Source organism: Pelobates fuscus, chromosome 1, assembly GCF_036172605.1.
Source record: "Pelobates fuscus isolate aPelFus1 chromosome 1, aPelFus1.pri, whole genome shotgun sequence".
Taxonomy (NCBI): domain Eukaryota; kingdom Metazoa; phylum Chordata; class Amphibia; order Anura; family Pelobatidae; genus Pelobates; species Pelobates fuscus.
This window is the reverse complement of record NC_086317.1, coordinates 208,438,373-208,457,008: the sequence shown is the minus strand read 5'-3', so window position 1 is coordinate 208,457,008 and position 18,636 is coordinate 208,438,373. Positions and strand designations below refer to the sequence as shown.

Sequence of the window (18,636 nt, the reverse complement as noted above, 5' to 3'; positions counted from 1 at the left end):
TTACATTATGTGCAATCTGGAGAAAATCATCCGTTTTGTAGCTGTAATTTGTATCCCTTCGTTTTCTTGAAACATTCGTACCACAGTATATACATATTTAATTCTCCGCATTCAGAGTTGTACACTATGACAACCTCTGAAAATAATATTGGAATAAGGCATGATATTAGGGGCAGATAGGCTATAATTCCTTTAAATCAAAAAGACAGAGAATCGTCCAATGCCAGGCTAATCACAGGCTGCACTTTGGCATTTTATTTCAAATACTGAAAATGTATTCCTGTTCCTACTGAACAAACAAGAAATTATTTCTCCCCAAATAACTGCTTAAAAACAGTTCAAATACTGTAAACAGTTTTCCTCCCTCTATATAGTCACATTACAAAATTGTTTCTTTGGACAAAAAAAAAAAGGAAAATTATACAGAAAAAAAATCAGAAAGTTAAAGAAGCGAGAGGAAAAAAAATACAAGTTTTTAATAAGTTACCATCATTCAAGGTGAATTAATGGTGGGGGCTTTTTTAGTCCCCTCCCTCATCGAGGTATTTAAGAAATATTTCCAGAATGATTATCTGGTAGAAACAAAAATAAAAATAACCCCATGAAGCAATTTCCCCAATGATAAGTTTAACAAATCCAGAAATATGTACATTGCCCTGGAAAGCAGATTAAAAAAATAGGGTAATCGTAAAGTAAAGTTGGATTCAGACACATCCTCAGCTAAAACGATTGGCTACTTCATTTGAGGTCAGTGTACAGTATCAGTTTTGAAAGGTGAAGAACTGGTAACAAAATGCTACATTCTATTCTTGATATGAAGAACATGATTGGGGTTGTTGACATTCCATTTTACCATTATTCAAAGTTTACTGGATATAGCTTCAAACTCTCCATGCAGAGTTTAGTAAAGTTACATACTGGACATGAAGCAGACCTAAGGGGAGTTTGAAGAATTGGGGAGCCGGCATGAAACTGAAGAGGTAGGTAAGATCTAAGAAAACAAAAAAAAAAACAAAAAAACGAAAAAGCAACTGAGGAGCAATTGTGAAGGAAAAAAAAAATTCAGCGTAGATGACTGAAGGGCTCTCTCTTTCACTGCAGCCATAATTCCCTGTTGGTAAACTCTCAGGGAATCTAAAGACAAAGGAAAGCATCTTCCTGAATTAGGCATCCCAGTCAGTTCTTAAGTAAGATATAGTCTTCTCAGACCAGAAGGCAGATTTGAATGTCTCTGGATGATTCACGAAAGTCCATCCTTTTCACCAAATTTCTCACAAGAAATCCAGCTCCAGAGCTTGGTGCAGAGAGGTGAGGTCATTATGGTTAGTGATTCTCCAGAAAGGCATGTTCAGCTAGAGGAAAACCAGAAAAGAAATATTACAATTTTACAGAGTGTTCCCAGTACTAGGTTTACATCACATGTGCCCATGTTTCCTAATGAATACCATGGCTCAGACTTAAGACATTGCCAAAGATGAAGTACACACAAACTGGATGAAAAAAATTATTGCATTTTAAGATGAGCAAAATTAAAAAAGGCCATTTGATATGGAGTGCAAGGTGAAGAGCCACTAACAGATGTGGGAACTGCTTTATTTGGCAGTGTTAGAACATTTCAATTTAGAGGATTTATAGAGTTTCTTGAAGATGCTTATCAAAAACTTACAAAACGTATCTTTAACCACATTTGTAAAGATATATTCAAAGCATCTTGGATAAATAATAAAAATAATAATACAAAAAACAAAATAAGAGGAAAACAAGAGCAGATTATGAAGCCTCTTTCCCTATCTCCCCTCTTTATTTCAGCATAATATTACTCATGCAGTTACCATTGGCACTCTGTATGTACTCTATGTATTATTCTGACAATAATAGGTTAGAGTTAGAAGCTGCTTATCCCAGCCTCCCTTCATTCTACTTGTTAAAGCTACAGCAATAAGCCAGAACCACACACTGTTATATATATATTTATATATATTAATACATTGCTAAACACAAATACTCACACCAGTCAAGCCATAAGACTTGCTTTTCCCGCAGAAATCTCACTTTAACAGTGTTCTCACTATTGCAATGGATTCTGGGTAGGTGTATGCAAATGAGCTCAACAAAGAACCATATTTTTGCCTCATAATTCCACTTTATACATGGATTCCTTGGAGTATGTGTCTGCTGTACACAACAGCTTTGAAACACAACTCAGGAAGAGGAGCAAGACCAGTGAACCACTCACGGACAGCTGTTTCGTTGTTAATGCAACTCATCAGCATGAGGTTGGTTACTGGCTTGCAATGGAGGCTTGGCATTACTTGTAAAGTACCAAACTTAGATGCCCGGTGCTTGTCTGCATAAATAATTACAAATCAAAAAATAGATAGCACTCCAGGGACTTTGATGTAAAACTTAGCTTTTAATGCTTACATGGATACAAATCAATGTTTCAGTCTTCCCCCAGAAGACTTTCATCCAGCAGACTTTGATCCTGATAAAGGTCTGCTAGGGCAGACTGAAACATTGATTTGTATCCATGTAAGCATTAAAAGCTAAGTTTATTGGATGAAGTCCCTGGAGTGCTATCTATTTTTAGATTATATATAAGATGCCAAAATACCAGAGTATCGCAGTATGCAACGATACCTTTTTTATTGAACTAACATAATATTTCAAAGACAAGCTTTTGAGAGTTTTCCTCTCTTCCACAGGTCTAAAGCAATACTGATCAATATGATAGAGTTTAACACTAAAAACAACTTATGTTAGAGAAAGGGAATGGGGGTATCATAATTATCAGAAGATGTGCCTGAATGATCAGTATTGCTTCAGACTTGAGGAAGAGAGGAAACGCTCAAAAGCTTGTCTTTGAAATATTATGTTAGTCCAATAAAAATGTATCATTGCATACTGCAATACTCTGGTATTTTGGCATCCTGTCTACTGGACTAATACATCTAATCCAATCTCCACTCACATATATATATATATATATATATATATATATATATATATATATATATATATATATATATATATATATATATATATATATATATATATATATATATATATATATATATATATATATATATATCTATCTATCTATCTATCTATCTATCTATCTATCTATCTATCTATATATATATATATATATATATATCTATATCTATATCTATATCTATATCTATATTGTGATCCTTGTTAGTAGATAGCACGGTCCTCTAGGGCAAAATATGCACAGTCCTTTTATTTTCTTATAATCCCGGCAACTTTATTTGTAAATTTACACATCAGGCAGCAGCAAACGAAACATAAATGCAATGATGTAACACAAATCCCTACAACAAAAAGCCTAGCTCGTCTGAGCACTAACTCACATCAGATTCCCTATCTATCAGGGGTTAAACTATAACAAAATTTGTGGGTTTCACCAACCTAGTGTATTTGTCTGCTCTCAGCACTCCAGTGCTCCAAGCCAGCCTTGACTGCTTCTTCTCAGCACTCCTAGTGCTCCAAGCCAGCACTCCCAGTGCCTCAAGCCAGCACTCCCAGTGCCTAGTCTCCTTGACTCTCTTAATGGAGAGAACACCCTCTCTCCTACCTGCTTCCTGAGAGGAAGCCAGCAATCCCCCCGTACCTGCCTAGCAGGGAGTGGTTTATTCCCACTGCTCCAGCTGATCATCTGCAGCTGAGTAGTGGGTTGGAGACTGTCCAAAAACCCTGGCCTGGATCTTTGTCTCCCAAGAAAACCACTAAACTGTGGAGTGGAGCATTGGCCCACCCTTCTCCAAATACTCCACCCCAGGGGCCCATAACTAAACAAAGCTTTGTGTTGTGCAACACAAAAACTACACATACTTCCCCTGGGGTTAAAATGCCTCTCTGCCTTCACTTTATCACATATCCTCCCCCCCAGCTCAGACCCATCGGGTCGAGCGGCCTTAGAACACAAACCGTGAACATTCACGTCACCTAGGGCTGTACCAGCCCTGACTTGCTCCTCAGTTACAGGAAGTGGCCTATTGTAGATGGCTGCTACCTTGCTCCCTTGTAGTTTAAGGAACCTCCACCCAAGTGGATAACCCAAATAGTTAGCTTCCTCAAATCCTAGATAACACTTGTTAGCGGTCAAACCGGTAGCCCTTACATTATGCACAACCAACTGGACCTTCATCAGGTGTGCTTCCAAGTCCACCCTGTGAATCGCCACACCGCCAAGGTAGGCAGCTGCATTCTCTCTGTGGGGCCAAAGTATCCTATTTATATGCAGAAAGGGGGCTGGTGCACTATGCAACCTGAATGGCCGTACTTTATGTTGCCATAACCCCTTGGGAGTAGAAAACGCTGTCCTTCCCTTTGCTTTCTCTGTCAGGGGAACCTGCCAATACCTTATGACCAGGTCCAAGGTACTCAGATACCTGGCCTTACTTATACGCTCTTGCGTTTGAGCTGAATGTACTACAGGGCATTTAACATTTACAACCTCAGTGACAAACTCTACCTCTGCCTTGGGGTATGTGCGGGTGTCACCATGTGTACATACAATATTAAACATTTGTCTTATATCACATTTCTCTGGCTGAAGCAGAACACTTTTCAAAGTAGCCTCGCTTCCTGAATCAATTAGTGCTTGTGCACAATTCCCTTCCACCATCACCACTATTAACTGTGCTGTAACACCACCACCAGTCGCCATAAACATCTTTAAGCAGGTCAAAACAATCCTATGCAGAGCCCTTAATACTATGTCACATTGTATTGTCTCTTCACTCTCAGGACGGTTATATGTAATATGTCCTTGCAGGTGGCAGTTGAAGCATCTGAGCTTTTTCTCAGTCTGGTCTCGTTGCCATAATGGGACTTTTGGGTACACTCTACCATCATATTTATATTGTCCCTGGCTCAGTATCAGGTTTTCTCCTTTCTTTCCAGTTTCCCCGCTAATATGGTTGTTAGCGGATCTAGGCTGAAGATCAATACGGTGTGGCTCCTTAGCAGCCAAGTTCCTCACAATCATCATCATCTGCTTCCACATCCGCAGCTTCTGATTTGATAATCTCTCAACGTCGGAGTAACTTTCAAGCGCAAACTTTACAAAGGCTTGGTGTGTAATTAGCCTTTTTCTATCAGCTAAAGGCTTGTCAGGGTCTGCAGATATTTGGTCATATTGGTAAGCCTGCATCTTCTGGAAATGGCGGATAAGACTCTGCTTTTGAATCTTCAGCTGGGTCCACTTTTCATCCCACTGCCACACAAGCCACAAGTCATTAATGTTAAGTTCTGGTTCCACATATTCTTTTCTGTAGAATGCAATAAAGGGGACCCCAAAATGCTGATTCCTCATGAAATTTAGGGCCTCTCTGATCTTCTGTATAGTGCTTGGACCCTTCCTGCTGAAGGTGGCTCCAGCTTGTCCACGTTCTAGGTAGTCCGTGCTTTCCTGTAGAGATATTGTTGGTGTTGCAAAAGTATTTCTATATATCCAGTCAGCTTCTTCTTCAAGCTCATCATCTTCATCGCCTGCCTCATCAGGTGATTGTTGGAAAGAGACTTCTACATCGTATGGATTTTCCAACATTCTCAATACCCGCTGTACCTCGCTGAAATCTCCCTTCTCAGCTGCATCAATTGCGTTTTGAGCAACATAATTTCTGAGCACAAATGCCGTATTGTTAGAGTCCATTATTTTCACACGTTCAGCCACAAATGTATCATTATCCCCAGTAGTTGCTTGGTCTTTTGACAACCGAGTGCTGTACTTGTGAAGCCATTGTTCCCAGAGTGCACGGTTATTACTCAGTAGCTGGTCTTCACTGGACTCTTGCAGTTTATTGTAGCGTTCGATACGATCATGCTCCTTATATATATTGGCTTTTGTTCCATTCAAAGCAAATAACTGAGGGTTACACTGCGCTAACAACAGCATCACCGACAGTTGTCTTGGATCCATTTTGGGTTTGAACACCACCTTTAACTCGTCCAAGGAAGCGTACTGCTCAGTTAGAATATCTAGAAAATCCTCTGCGCTGACGAAATTCCCAGCATACTTGCTGAGCACTCTGAAAGTATTTGTAAAATCTGCTCCCGTTTTGTTCATGGTTTCCAACAGGTCTGAGATAAGACTGCTGTCCTCCTCGAGCTCTGCTTGAATCAGGCCAAGCTTCTTTCGCATCTTCTGCATATACCACCTCTGGAACTCTGAATCATACTCCTCATCAATTATACTTTGACTGATTTTTACCGGAAACTCTGGTACCAGCGACTCAGCGAGCTTTCCCAAGTTCCACTTACAGATTTCTGGTTGCTTGTTGTAGGCATAACGACCCATGTTATCCGACCCATTGCAAATGTGATCTGGATCATACCTGTCCATGAATCCATATGGGCCATAATCAATAGTAATCCCAACAATGCTCATGTTATCAGTATTTAACATGCCATGGCAAAATCCAACACACTGCCACTCTGCAACAAGCCTGGCAGTCCTCCTGGTTATCTCTCTGAAGAAAGCTGCATTTCGTTCAATCTTGTGCTCTGCATGTGTATTCTGAATGTCTGGATAGAACGTACTGATAACATAATCAATCATTTGGATGCGAACGTCATTTCTGTTGACACTAGGACCCCTTCTGCCTGTTAATTCATCAGTTTCCTTGAATATTTCAAAAGAGCCAAATCTAAGGAATGTAGGAGCGATGCGTAAAACTATAGTACAGCTTTCTTCCTTTGGGTTTCCCTCTGCTTGCTCGGCCTTGAGTGGCCACCTCCCAATGTCAGCAATGATTTCCTCTGGGCTGTCTGGCGGTCTCCCTGCTCCCTTGGGGGTGTCCAGAGACGCAGTCATGTCCTCTCGCTGGGTCAGGACAGCCCCGGTATCAAACAGCCGGTCAGGCATTCCGAGTCCCGCCTTTAATCCCATGACTGTGTTCCCAGAATCTGGCAGCTGTTCCAGGTAGTCAGTGCGCCCAGGCCTTGTAGCAGTAGTCTTTGCCAGCAGATCCAGTTCTACAGCTCCCGGACAATCATTCAAAGTCTTTGTAGCAATACCAGGTGTCTCTGAAATATTTTGTTCTGCTACGCCAATGTCACCTACTTTGTAACTTTCGCCTTGGTCTGGCTTAGCTGCGGACGTGCCCATTTTATCATCACAGCATGGTTCTGTAACAGTCGCTCTCTCTTGAATTAGATCAGAAGCGACTACATTGCCTTTCTTATCGTGACTTTGTTTTGTCACTACTTCTCTGTCTTGCTTTTCTCTGCCAAACTGTCCAACAGCTGGTTGACATTTTTGGGTAGCCTCTGCTACTAAACAGTGCACCGCATTGTTATACTCAACTGGGGTGCCTTGCTTCTCTCTATTAAGCTCAGCTCCTTCGCTGTTGTCTTCTCTGACTCCCCAAGTCAGTCTGTTTTTCATGGCTTTAACTTGTTCACTTGGGTGTACATCAGCGGCTTCTGCTTCACTTTTTATTACACAAACCGGCTTGACACTGCTGGCCTCAGCCACATTAGTTTTTTCTCCTTTTGTTGCCTTGGAAAGATTTATCAGCACCTTTCTGTTTTCTAATGTCTTTCCAGCTTTCTCTTGAAACATGCAAGATTCAGTTTCTGAGCTTGAAAATGTTTTTGTTTCCAACTCTTTTTCTAAGACTTCATCTGTTGTGATGTCACTCAGAGCAAGTTTGAGGCTTTCACGTGAAGCTGCAATGTTTTGATTCTCATATAAACACTTGTCAACTTCAGTTATCAGTTTGTCTTGTTCTCCCTTCTGATTCTTCTGCTCCTCACGGGCTACTTTAAACATCTCCGCTTGTGTCACAGCAAGCTGTTTCACCAAGGACTCAGTGCACTCCATTTGTGTTTTGGCCAGGACTTTAGCACCCTCTGCCTGGGCCAGCACCAGTTGCTGCAGGGCTGCACTGTTTTCTGCAGCTCTCCTGTTAGCCTCCTGTTGTACAGCAGTTGCCTGTACCAGAGCCTTCAGCAGGTCCTCCATTATAGCACCACGCAGGTAACAGTCTTAAAGGTACAGTGTTTTTTATTCGATTAGCAGGTCTGCCAAAATAAAAGTTCTCAATAAGCAGACCCACGGATGACTGGCACACCCACAGACCCTCAATGTGCTACTGTGCCCGCATTCTCCACCATATTGTGATCCTTGTTAGTAGATAGCACGGTCCTCTAGGGCAAAATATGCACAGTCCTTTTATTTTCTTATAATCCCGGCAACTTTATTTGTAAATTTACACATCAGGCAGCAGCAAACGAAACATAAATGCAATGATGTAACACAAATCCCTACAACAAAAAGCCTAGCTCGTCTGAGCACTAACTCACATCAGATTCCCTATCTATCAGGGGTTAAACTATAACAAAATTTGTGGGTTTCACCAACCTAGTGTATTTGTCTGCTCTCAGCACTCCAGTGCTCCAAGCCAGCCTTGACTGCTTCTTCTCAGCACTCCTAGTGCTCCAAGCCAGCACTCCCAGTGCCTCAAGCCAGCACTCCCAGTGCCTAGTCTCCTTGACTCTCTTAATGGAGAGAACACCCTCTCTCCTACCTGCTTCCTGAGAGGAAGCCAGCAATCCCCCCGTACCTGCCTAGCAGGGAGTGGTTTATTCCCACTGCTCCAGCTGATCATCTGCAGCTGAGTAGTGGGTTGGAGACTGTCCAAAAACCCTGGCCTGGATCTTTGTCTCCCAAGAAAACCACTAAACTGTGGAGTGGAGCATTGGCCCACCCTTCTCCAAATACTCCACCCCAGGGGCCCATAACTAAACAAAGCTTTGTGTTGTGCAACACAAAAACTACACATACTTCCCCTGGGGTTAAAATGCCTCTCTGCCTTCACTTTATCACAATATCTATATATATATATATATATCTCTATATCTATATATATATATATATATATATATATATATATATATATATATATATATATATATACACACACACACCACTCTACTTTCTTCACAATGGTTGCAACTTCTATATTTTCCACCTCTCCTTCTCTCTAAATGTACCCCCTATGTGCATACACTTTCCTGAACATACCCGTATTTACTCAAATCTAATGCGCACCTCAATTTTTGAAACCAGGAAGCTGAAAAATGTTTTTGCTGGCGAATGTAATGGGCATTTATACAAGTAGATACTACTATACAACATTGTGCTACAATGAAAAGGTTTATTCGCTATATACCATAGTAAAATTATTGGTATTTCAATTTTAGTGTTGCAAGTTGTGTCTATTCTTTCTTAAGCTCTCTTTCAGGAACAAAATTTGCCAGTGTGAATTCGCTGGAATGGAATTTGCCAGTGTGAATTCGCCGGAAAATTTTGAATTTTGCCCAGAATGTAATGCGCCATCACATCTAATGCCCAGTAAAAATTTGGAAACTTTATCTATTTCCAAACAAAAGGTGTGCATCAGATTCGAGTAAATACAGTATTTTTTTCTCTTCCTCTCACCTTCTCCATATTTTTATTGCTCATCATCCACGTCTTTTTTTCCCTAGCTATTTTTCCATTCATCCTCTCGCACACATAGCTACTTCCAGAGGCAGACTATATTGAATAAGGACTTATGCCTACATTTTGAAATTGTAAACTCAACCATTGTCCCAGGTAGTGGAAGGCCATAGGAAAGAAATAAGGATTATCATCTCTACATGCGCTTTACATTTAAAGTTCATGTAATAGTGAATAGTATTTCTTTATTACATAGACAGATAGGAAAAAATATGGGAGATAGGATAAGAGACGGCATACATAGAAAAAGATAGGATATGGAAGAGAGAATTCACAAGTACATTCTGAGTTTGTACAGAGCGGTTACGTTTGCATTCATTTGAAGAAATATAGGAAAATATTATTCAAGCATAATGTGTACCTGTTTAGCAGCCATTTCTTCATCTCTGCCATCTCCAATTACTACATAAGTAACCTTTTTTCCAAATCTTGTCACTATCCTATCAAAGCAGCTCTCTTTACCTGGAATAGATCACAGTATTTTTAGTTAATGATCATAATGATTCTTAAGCATCTCTAGTTGTGTGAAACTGCAGAGAGATTGTTAGAGCAAGATAGATCATGCCATGGTGTTCACATACAACATTATATAGTAATATAATAATAAGACTAACGTCCTTTAAGTTCAGCCTTTCACAGATCTGTATTGCATCCGTCCAAAACTCAATCAGAAGTGATTGGTTAATAAAAAAAAAAAAAAAAATCCTTGCAACACACAAATGGTTTGTTTATTCCTTGGTTCAATAAGTTGCTAACCCACACAAATCTATTTTAAGAAAATCAGGGTAATAAAGACCATCTAATAAAAGAGGTATCAATCCCAGCTATGTCCTCTTCACCAACTATGTCAGAAAAGGGGTTTTAAATAATGTTGGTTCCCCAGGACCCCTGTAACAGCAAGAGAGCCACAGTACTCTATTTAATATTTTCATTTGTATAAGGGATGGGGTGCTCCCCTTATGGCAAAAAAATAAATAAAAATCATGTGAGAATCAGCTAAAAACAAAGAAGGAACCACCTACACAATTACATTTTTAGTAGGTGGATGGTTGTGGTAAAAAAGTGAATCACCAGGATATTCACATTGTTGTGTCTGCTTTACTGTTCATTTACAGCCAGAATTCAAACAACAGTCAATGTGTGTTTTACAATAATTTTTTAGATGTAATTTCATTACCTATTTTGGTGGCACTGTAAATGTTCTCAATAGGAAATATCTCTCCCAAGCCATAGAGCAAAACCTTAGCCAGCGCAGGCACCAGCTGGGTTGTGGTTATGAGTACATTCACGCAGTTTTTTCTGGAAAGGTGAAGCAGAACAGGATTTTCATTCATTTTGCACATTATAATACAGCATGGAAAACAGGAGAACCAGTTTAGTTTCTTATCATTCTTATCTTATACTATTTAGTGTTTATCAATGAAATACCAAAATTGCAGTGAGTTGAAAACTGTTAGAAAAGTTAGGCAAAAAAAATAAATAAAATAATGATATGGGAAAAATAATATTTAGCTACAGTTAATAAGTTTGGTTAATTTTGCTTAAAATTCTGTAATTTAGTTTTCATTCCAATTTAGTGTTTAGTGATTAAACCACTCACACAGGTGATTAGTTGTGATAATACATTAACCATTTTGCAAATGACATTAGAAAAATTAAAACTAGAGTTTTAGGGCTACAAAATCACCTGCCTTCAGGCACGTAAGAAGCTTGTGACTTGGTTTAGCAAAGCTAAGAAGAAGATAAACCACAGTTTTGAAATACCGTATATACTCGAGTATAAGCCGACCCGAATATAAGCCGAGGCCCCTAATTTTACCCCAAAAAACTGGGAAAACTTATTGACTCGAGTATAAGACTAGGGTGGAAAATGCAGCAGCTACTGGTAAATTTCTAAATAAAATTAGATCCTAAAAAAATTATATTAATTTAATATTTATTTACAGTGTGTGTATATAATGAATGCAGTGTGTGTGTGTATGAATGCAGTGTGTATATGAATGCTGTGTGTGTATGCAGTGTGTGTATGAATGCTGTGTGTATATAATGAATGGAGTGCAGTGCGTGTATATGAGTGCAGTGTGTGTATGAATGCAGTGTGTGTATAATGAATGCAGTGCAGTGTGTGTATGAGTGCAGTGTGTATGCAGTGTGTATATAATGAGTGCAGTGTGTATATAATGAGTGCAGTGTGTATATAATGAATGGAGTGCAGTGTGTGCATATGTGCAGTGTGTGTGTATGAGTGCAGTGTGTATGCAGTGTGTATATAATGAATGCAGTGCAGTGTGTGTGTGTGAGTGCAGTGTGTATATAATGAATGCAGTGCATGTGTGTATGAGTGCAGTGTGAATGCAGTGTGTGTATGTGTGTATGTATGAATGCAGTGTGTGTATGAATGCAGTGTGTATGCAGTGTGTGTATATAATGAATGCAGTGCAGTGTGTGTATGAGTGCAGTGTGAGTGCAGTGTGAATGCAGTGTGTATGCAGTGTGTGTATGAATGCAGTGTGTATGCAGTGTGTGTATATAATGAATGCAGTGCAGTGTGTGTATGAATGCAGTGTGTGTGAGTGCAGTGTGTGTGTGTGTGTGTGAGTGCAGAGCATTGGTGGGGGTGGGCATTTTATTAATTATTATTGTAATAATATATATTTTTTAATGTTGTTATTATTATTTTTTATTATTATTTTTTTTATTTATTTATTTTTTCGTCCCCCCTCCCTGCTTGTTAGCTGGCCAGGGAGGGGGGCTCTCACTCCCTGGTGGTCCAGTGGATGGGCTGTAGGAGGGGGGCTGTCAGGAAGCTGTAACTTACCTTCACCGCAGCTCCTGTCAGCTCCCTTCTCTCTCCTCCGTCCGTGCAGCTCCCAGGTCAGCTTCCTCTGCAACTCTCGCGGCCGCGCGGAGCGTTGCCACTCTGACCCCGCAGCTCTCACGAGAGTTGCAGAGGAAGCTGACCTGGGAGCTGCACGGACGGAGGAGAGAGAAAGGAGCTGACAGGAGCTGCGGTGAAGGTAAGTTACAGCTTCCTGACAGCCCCCGGTCCTTGTCTGTATTATGGCAATGAAAATTGCCATAATACAGACAACTGACTCGAGTATAAGACGAGTGAGTGTTTTTCAGCACAAAAAATGTGCTGAAAAACTCGTCTTATACTCGAGTATATACGGTAAGTTGTGCTCCGAGAACTAGCATGTCCCCTTCTCACCTGGACTGTATTAGTAGTAAACACTTCAACGCTGTTCCTAACCAGCCATCTGTCAGGGCTTCTATGTCAGTTCTTAACCTCTGGAGAGAATCACGCCGCTGTGGACTGAGAAGACCTATGTAGGAAGTAAACAAGTACAGTTCTCAGGAGATTATGATGCAAAATACAAGGACCACATCACAAACTTGTACTAACAGATTGTAATGGGGAACACAGATTTTGTTTGTTTTTAGGTGACCATTTCCTACACATCTACATTAAAAAACAAGTCCTCACTTTTTTGCACCCACAGTCTAAACATCTATTAGGTTTATTCTCTTAACTAGGAATAATCGATTAGTTGGGGATTTTTTCCAATTCAACAAATTTAGCCCAAATTTGCAATTCCTTTGCCAATTTGCCCTGACCGCGTTTACCGGTAATGTAGCAAACCATTTTGCAATGGTTTACCCTCCTACCTTGGTCACCGCTGAACGCTGATGGTCCACCAATAGACAGTGAAGACATCCTGCTTCTGCAGAGCTGGCCATTAACTGTCTGAGAGTTTCAGCTGACTGCTCTAAGCCGATGAATGCAATTCTGTGCATATTCTAATATTCTAATCACATTAGCAAACCCAGGACTTTTGTTCCGCACTGGCTAATGACACTCCAATGATGCTGCCGGAGTTCCACAGATATTGCTTTATAGCACATTAGAGATTTATCACCAATATTTTCAATAACTAGTTGGTTAAATTTAAAGCTGGCAAGGGGTGATAAATGTAATTGTTTTACAGGGTGTTGCTGAAGTTATGGCATTGAAATGGTTGAAAACAATCCTATTAATATGTAATTGAATTCATATGATTGCAGCGCTGACTAATCGGGTTCAGGATATCTTCATTCAGTGCATTAATTCAGATGTGAGTGCATTCCACTCACAATACTTAAATACTTTTTTTTTCTGCTTTCTAAATTACAACTCCCCCCTCCCCCCCCCAAAAAAACAAACAAAACCAAAACAAAAAACTATTTTATACATTTTCTATGGCCTGTAACATGCTTTTATGCATTCATGAAGGTTTGTGCCACAAAAGCACCGATTATTATGCTTACGCTAGAAAAGCCAGGAATTTACCACTTAAATACCAAGAGCATGTCACAACAAAAGGATATGCCAAATCCCTGGTCCTCAATGGGTTAAGAAAAGTCCATGAGCATTACATTTTCATGACATAACCATCAAACCTGCCCATTACGAGGAACGGTGAGAGGGAAAACTCATGATATATCCAGTGATACATTTTAGATTTATAAATTAGAAGCTTTGGCCCCTGAGAAATATAAATAAATATATAACATTGACTCAGTTTTTATTTTACTTGTTGCTAGTTTTAAAGTATGAAATACCTTCAAAGAGCCGGCACTCAGTACTGCACCAGGAATGGTGAAGTCTATTTTAATACTCACGGGGGACATTGCAAATTACACTACAGTAATTTGATAATTTGGAATAAAACTGAATTTCTATTTTCTGGTGGGAATCCCATCTGTTTTATTTCTGTTATTTCTGTTGAAATGCATCCTTGCCACGGCATGCATGGAGGGTGAGACAATATATATATATATATATATATAAATATACACACACACACACACACATACATACAGTATCTCACAAAATTGAGTACACCCCTCACATTTTTGTAAATATTTTATTATATCTTTTCATGTGACAACAATGAAGAAATGACACTCTGCTACAATGTAAAGTAGTAAGTGTACAGCCTGTATAATTGGGTAAATTTGCGGTCACCTCAAAATAACACGTGTATGTAATGGTGGCAGTTTTAACCAGAGAGCTTTGAGTCTGAAGGGTAATTAAGGGGACACTATAGTCACCAAATCTTTTGCAGTCTACGCATTAAATTAAAAATATGAAGGGCAGGACAGACAACCCAAGTTAACATGAAATGTATTGCATAAAATTATCAAGTTACAATTCCAACAGTATTAGATGTCATTGTTAAAGAGTTGCTTGGTAACTTTCCAGATGATGATTGTGAAATCACATAGGAGTAATAGCCAGGAGAACCTGGGTAATTAAAGACTAGTTGAGCATACCACAGGGAGTGAAGGAATTGCTTTTGTCAGTAGCGTGCATGATTATTGCATGTACCCAGCAATTTTAGAGCAGGAGGAGCTCTTCGATCATTAAATGCAATTGTATTTATATTTATTTAACCGGCAACAGAACGATAAAATTAGTCATCAACAGAAAGATTACAGCAAAAGCAACAAGCAGCTCAGTACGGAGATTTGAGATAAAGAGGCGATTTGCCTTTAAAAATACTTTGTTTTGACAGACATGATGCAAAGTGCCTGGTATCACCTAGAGAGAAAATATCATTCCTATTATTAGTAACTGTGTATAATAAATATTATACCAGTCAAAAATAATAATATATCCTCACAAAAAAACAAAACAAAAAAAAAAGGCCAGTAAGGTATTGTCATGCATGCATGAAAAAGGGCATTAATTCTCGGGACGAGAATATCACACATTGAATATGCTGTGCAATTATGGGCACCTGTTCTAAAGAAGGATATTATGGTACTAGAAAAAGTGCAGAGGCGGGCTACAAAATTAATAAAAGGAATGGAACAGCTATGAAGAAAGGTTAACAAATTTAAACCTATTTAGTTTACAAAAACGTCGCCTGAGAGCGGATATTATAACATTATAAAAATATATTCGGGGCCAATACAAACCATTGTGTGGAAATCTATTCACAAACCGGACTTTACATAGGACACAAGGTCATGCGGTTAGACTGGAAGAAAGAAGATTTAGTCTAAGGCAAAGGAAAGTTTTTTTTTTTTACTGTAAGAACAATCAGGATGTGGAATTCTCTGCCTGAAGAAGCGGTTTTATCAGAGTCCATACAGATGTTCAAACAGCTACTAGATGCATACTTGCAAAAACAGAATATTCAAGGATATAATCTTTCAATGTAAGGTAATAACTGCTTGATCCCAGGATACATCTGACTGCCATTCTGGGGTCAAGAAGGAATATTTGTCCTAGCCTGTTGCAAAATTGTGCTTCAAACTGTTTTTTTTTTGTCTTCTTTTGGATCAACAGCAAAAAAAACAAATGTGAGGAAGGCTGAATTTGATGGACGCAAGTCTCTTTTCAGCTATGTAACTATGTAACTAGTTAAAATGGGTAAATTATGTTTCCAAAGAGATCTTTCAGATCTGGACACCTTAGCACAGATTGTTAAAAACCCATTAAAAGGAGCCAAACCATTTAAAATGTAAAACAGTAACATTTTAACAGATAGCAATATCATTGGTCATGTGTTACTTGCAACCAAGAATGCCTCTGACATTTATGAGGTTGTATAAATCAATCTAAAAAAAAAAAAAAAAAGGAGCATGTACTCATTAAAAAAAGTTCCTAGCAAAGCCTACTCCCTAGCCAAACAACATTTGTCACTTAAAATGAAAGAGCATAATCCCCACCCACAGACTCATTACTAATCACTGCATTACTAACTGTGTGGACACAAGCTATCTCTGACCAGGGCCGGACTGGCCCACCGGGATACCGGGAAATTTCCCGGTGGGCCGCGGCACGGGGGCTGGAGAGTGAGAGGGAGCCCTGCTGTCTAATAAAATCGCGGCCGCCGGCCGCATGTCAGTGCCGCCGGGTGGCCGGTCCGGCGGCACACTCTGAGGTGATTACTCACCTTGCGGCTGGCAGCCCCATCTCCTGTGCTGACAGCTATGCTGCTGTCAGTATCAGTGAGTGTGCCGGGCGGCCGCCTAAGCGATGCAGCAGCACACTCACTGATACTGACAGCAGCATAGCTGTCAGCACAGGAGGACTGAGGGAGGGGGCGGAGCTAACTACCAAGCTCCCTCGCGGTTCCCATAATTCCCAGCATCTACAGATCATAGAGTAGGGATTACTCTATGATCTGTAGATGCTGGGAATTATGGGAACCGGGAGGGAGCATGGTAGTTAGCTCCGCCCCCTCCCTCAGTCCTCCTGTAGCAGCAGCAGGTACAGAGAAAAATAGGGGAAGGGGAAGGGGGGGACAAATAGAGGGGGAGGGGGGACAAATAGAGGGGAAGTGGAGGACAAAAAGAGGGGAAGGGGGACAAATAGAGGGGTAATAGAAACACTGGGGAAGGGGGGACACAGAGACTGAGGGGTAATAGAGAGACAGGGGATGGGGGGGACAAAGAGAGGGGTAATAGAGAGACATCAGGGAAGGGGGGGGGACAAAGAGACAGAAGGGTAATAGAGAGACAGGGGATGGGGGGACAAAAAGAGGGGTAATAGAGAGACACCAGGGAAGGGGGGGGGACAAAGAGACAGAGGGGTAATAGAGAGACAGGGGATGGGGAAATAAAGAGAGGGGTAATAGAGAGACATAGGGGTTGGGGGGACAAAGAGATGGGTAATAGAGAGACACAGGAGAAGGGGGGACACAGAGACAGAGGGGTAATAGAGAAACACATGGGATGGGGGTACAAAGAGACAGAGGGGTAAGAGAGAGACACAGGGAGGAGATGGGGAAGAGAGACTCAGGGAGGAGAGGGGGAAGAGAGACAGGGAGGAGAGGGAAGAAAGAGACACAGAAGGTTTGTTGGCTGGGGCTAAGAACAACACAAAAGGGGCTAGGGAAAGAGAAATACAGAGGCTGGAGAAGGGTAAAAAGAAACACAGGGACTGGGATGAAGTAAAAGAAACACAAGGGTCGCTGTAAGAGAAAAAAAGGAGACAATTGGAGACAAGATACACTAAACGAGGTAAAGGTAATAGACGTAAATTGATGTGATCCTGACAGTAATACACACACACACACACATATATATATATATATATATATATATGTGTGTGTGTGTGTGTGTGTGTGTAATGAGCACGTATTGGCCCAGTCTTGTTGCTAGTTGCATACTCATGCATCATAACATATTTAAAGTGAAGAGCGCACCCATAGAACTTCAAAATAAACAAGCTAACTTCATTTTTGTTTAGTTGTGCAATTGCAGACATTCAGCATTTCAGTCCCATTACTAAAATGTCCTTAATAGGCCAAAGTAGTTGTACTGGAACATTGATTACATGCAAATGTACGTCTACTTAAAATATAGGCACTCTTTTGTTTATTTTGAAGCCCTATATGCGTTCTTTCGTTGGAGTAAGAGTTTTCAATTTCAAGTTATTTTTTCACCCTCTATATCAGCACACTATGCTGGCGCGACGCATTATTGGGCTGGTATAGAATTTTTTTCCAGGGCTGCTTTTAGTTTCCAGTCCGGCCCTGTCTCTGACCATAATAAGCTAGGGAATTTTTTTTTCAAACCAACCAGGGGGTGATAAAGCATCGTGTTAGTGGTACTTACCACTAACATTATTCTTGTATTTGTCGTACACCTCTATGACTTTGCGATACCGAAATGCCAGCTTTCTCATCCAGTCCATCCCTCCCTGGACGCCAGCGTTGGGGGTGTGATTCCTGCTGCCTGCTGTCCCATTAAAACCATCTGTGGTAAAGCTGTAATTACTGGAGTAAAGATAAGAAGCCTTGAATAAAATCTGCCAATCACAATAACAAAACAATACATTTTATGTTGGTATATGATTGGAGTTTTCATCTCGAATTACATTTAAATTAAGTAACTCGTGAGTTAATGAAATGAAATCCCCTCTCCTACACATTGTCTCCTAAAAATGCTTATTCACAATCTAGGGCCAAATGCTACGATGAGTTACAGTTGGTTAGGGTGGCTGTCTTTTTACAGAAGAAAGCAGACACCTGAACTATAACTGCAAGAAAACAAGGAAAGTGGCACTGTTACTTGTGTAGAAGTGGCCTAAGGGAAGTATATAGGGA

The 18,636-nt window shown here is 40.3% G+C and overlaps 1 protein-coding gene across 2 annotated transcripts in view; it reads right to left on the bottom strand.

The window, feature by feature from the left end:
* Positions 1-221: 221 nt before the first annotated feature.
* EYA3 (EYA transcriptional coactivator and phosphatase 3) overlaps positions 222-18,636 on the bottom strand; it is a 125,640-nt gene continuing 107,225 nt past the window's right edge. For both annotated transcript variants that reach the window (XM_063454067.1, XM_063454076.1), the window contains exons 14-18: positions 18,146-18,306; positions 12,744-12,858; positions 10,710-10,831; positions 9,894-9,994; positions 222-1,352 (exon numbers count right to left, since the gene is read on the bottom strand). In XM_063454067.1, the coding sequence (XP_063310137.1) occupies positions 1,272-1,352; positions 9,894-9,994; positions 10,710-10,831; positions 12,744-12,858; positions 18,146-18,306 (580 nt within the window). In that variant the 3' untranslated portion in view covers positions 222-1,271. The remainder of the gene's footprint in view (positions 1,353-9,893; positions 9,995-10,709; positions 10,832-12,743; positions 12,859-18,145; positions 18,307-18,636) is intronic.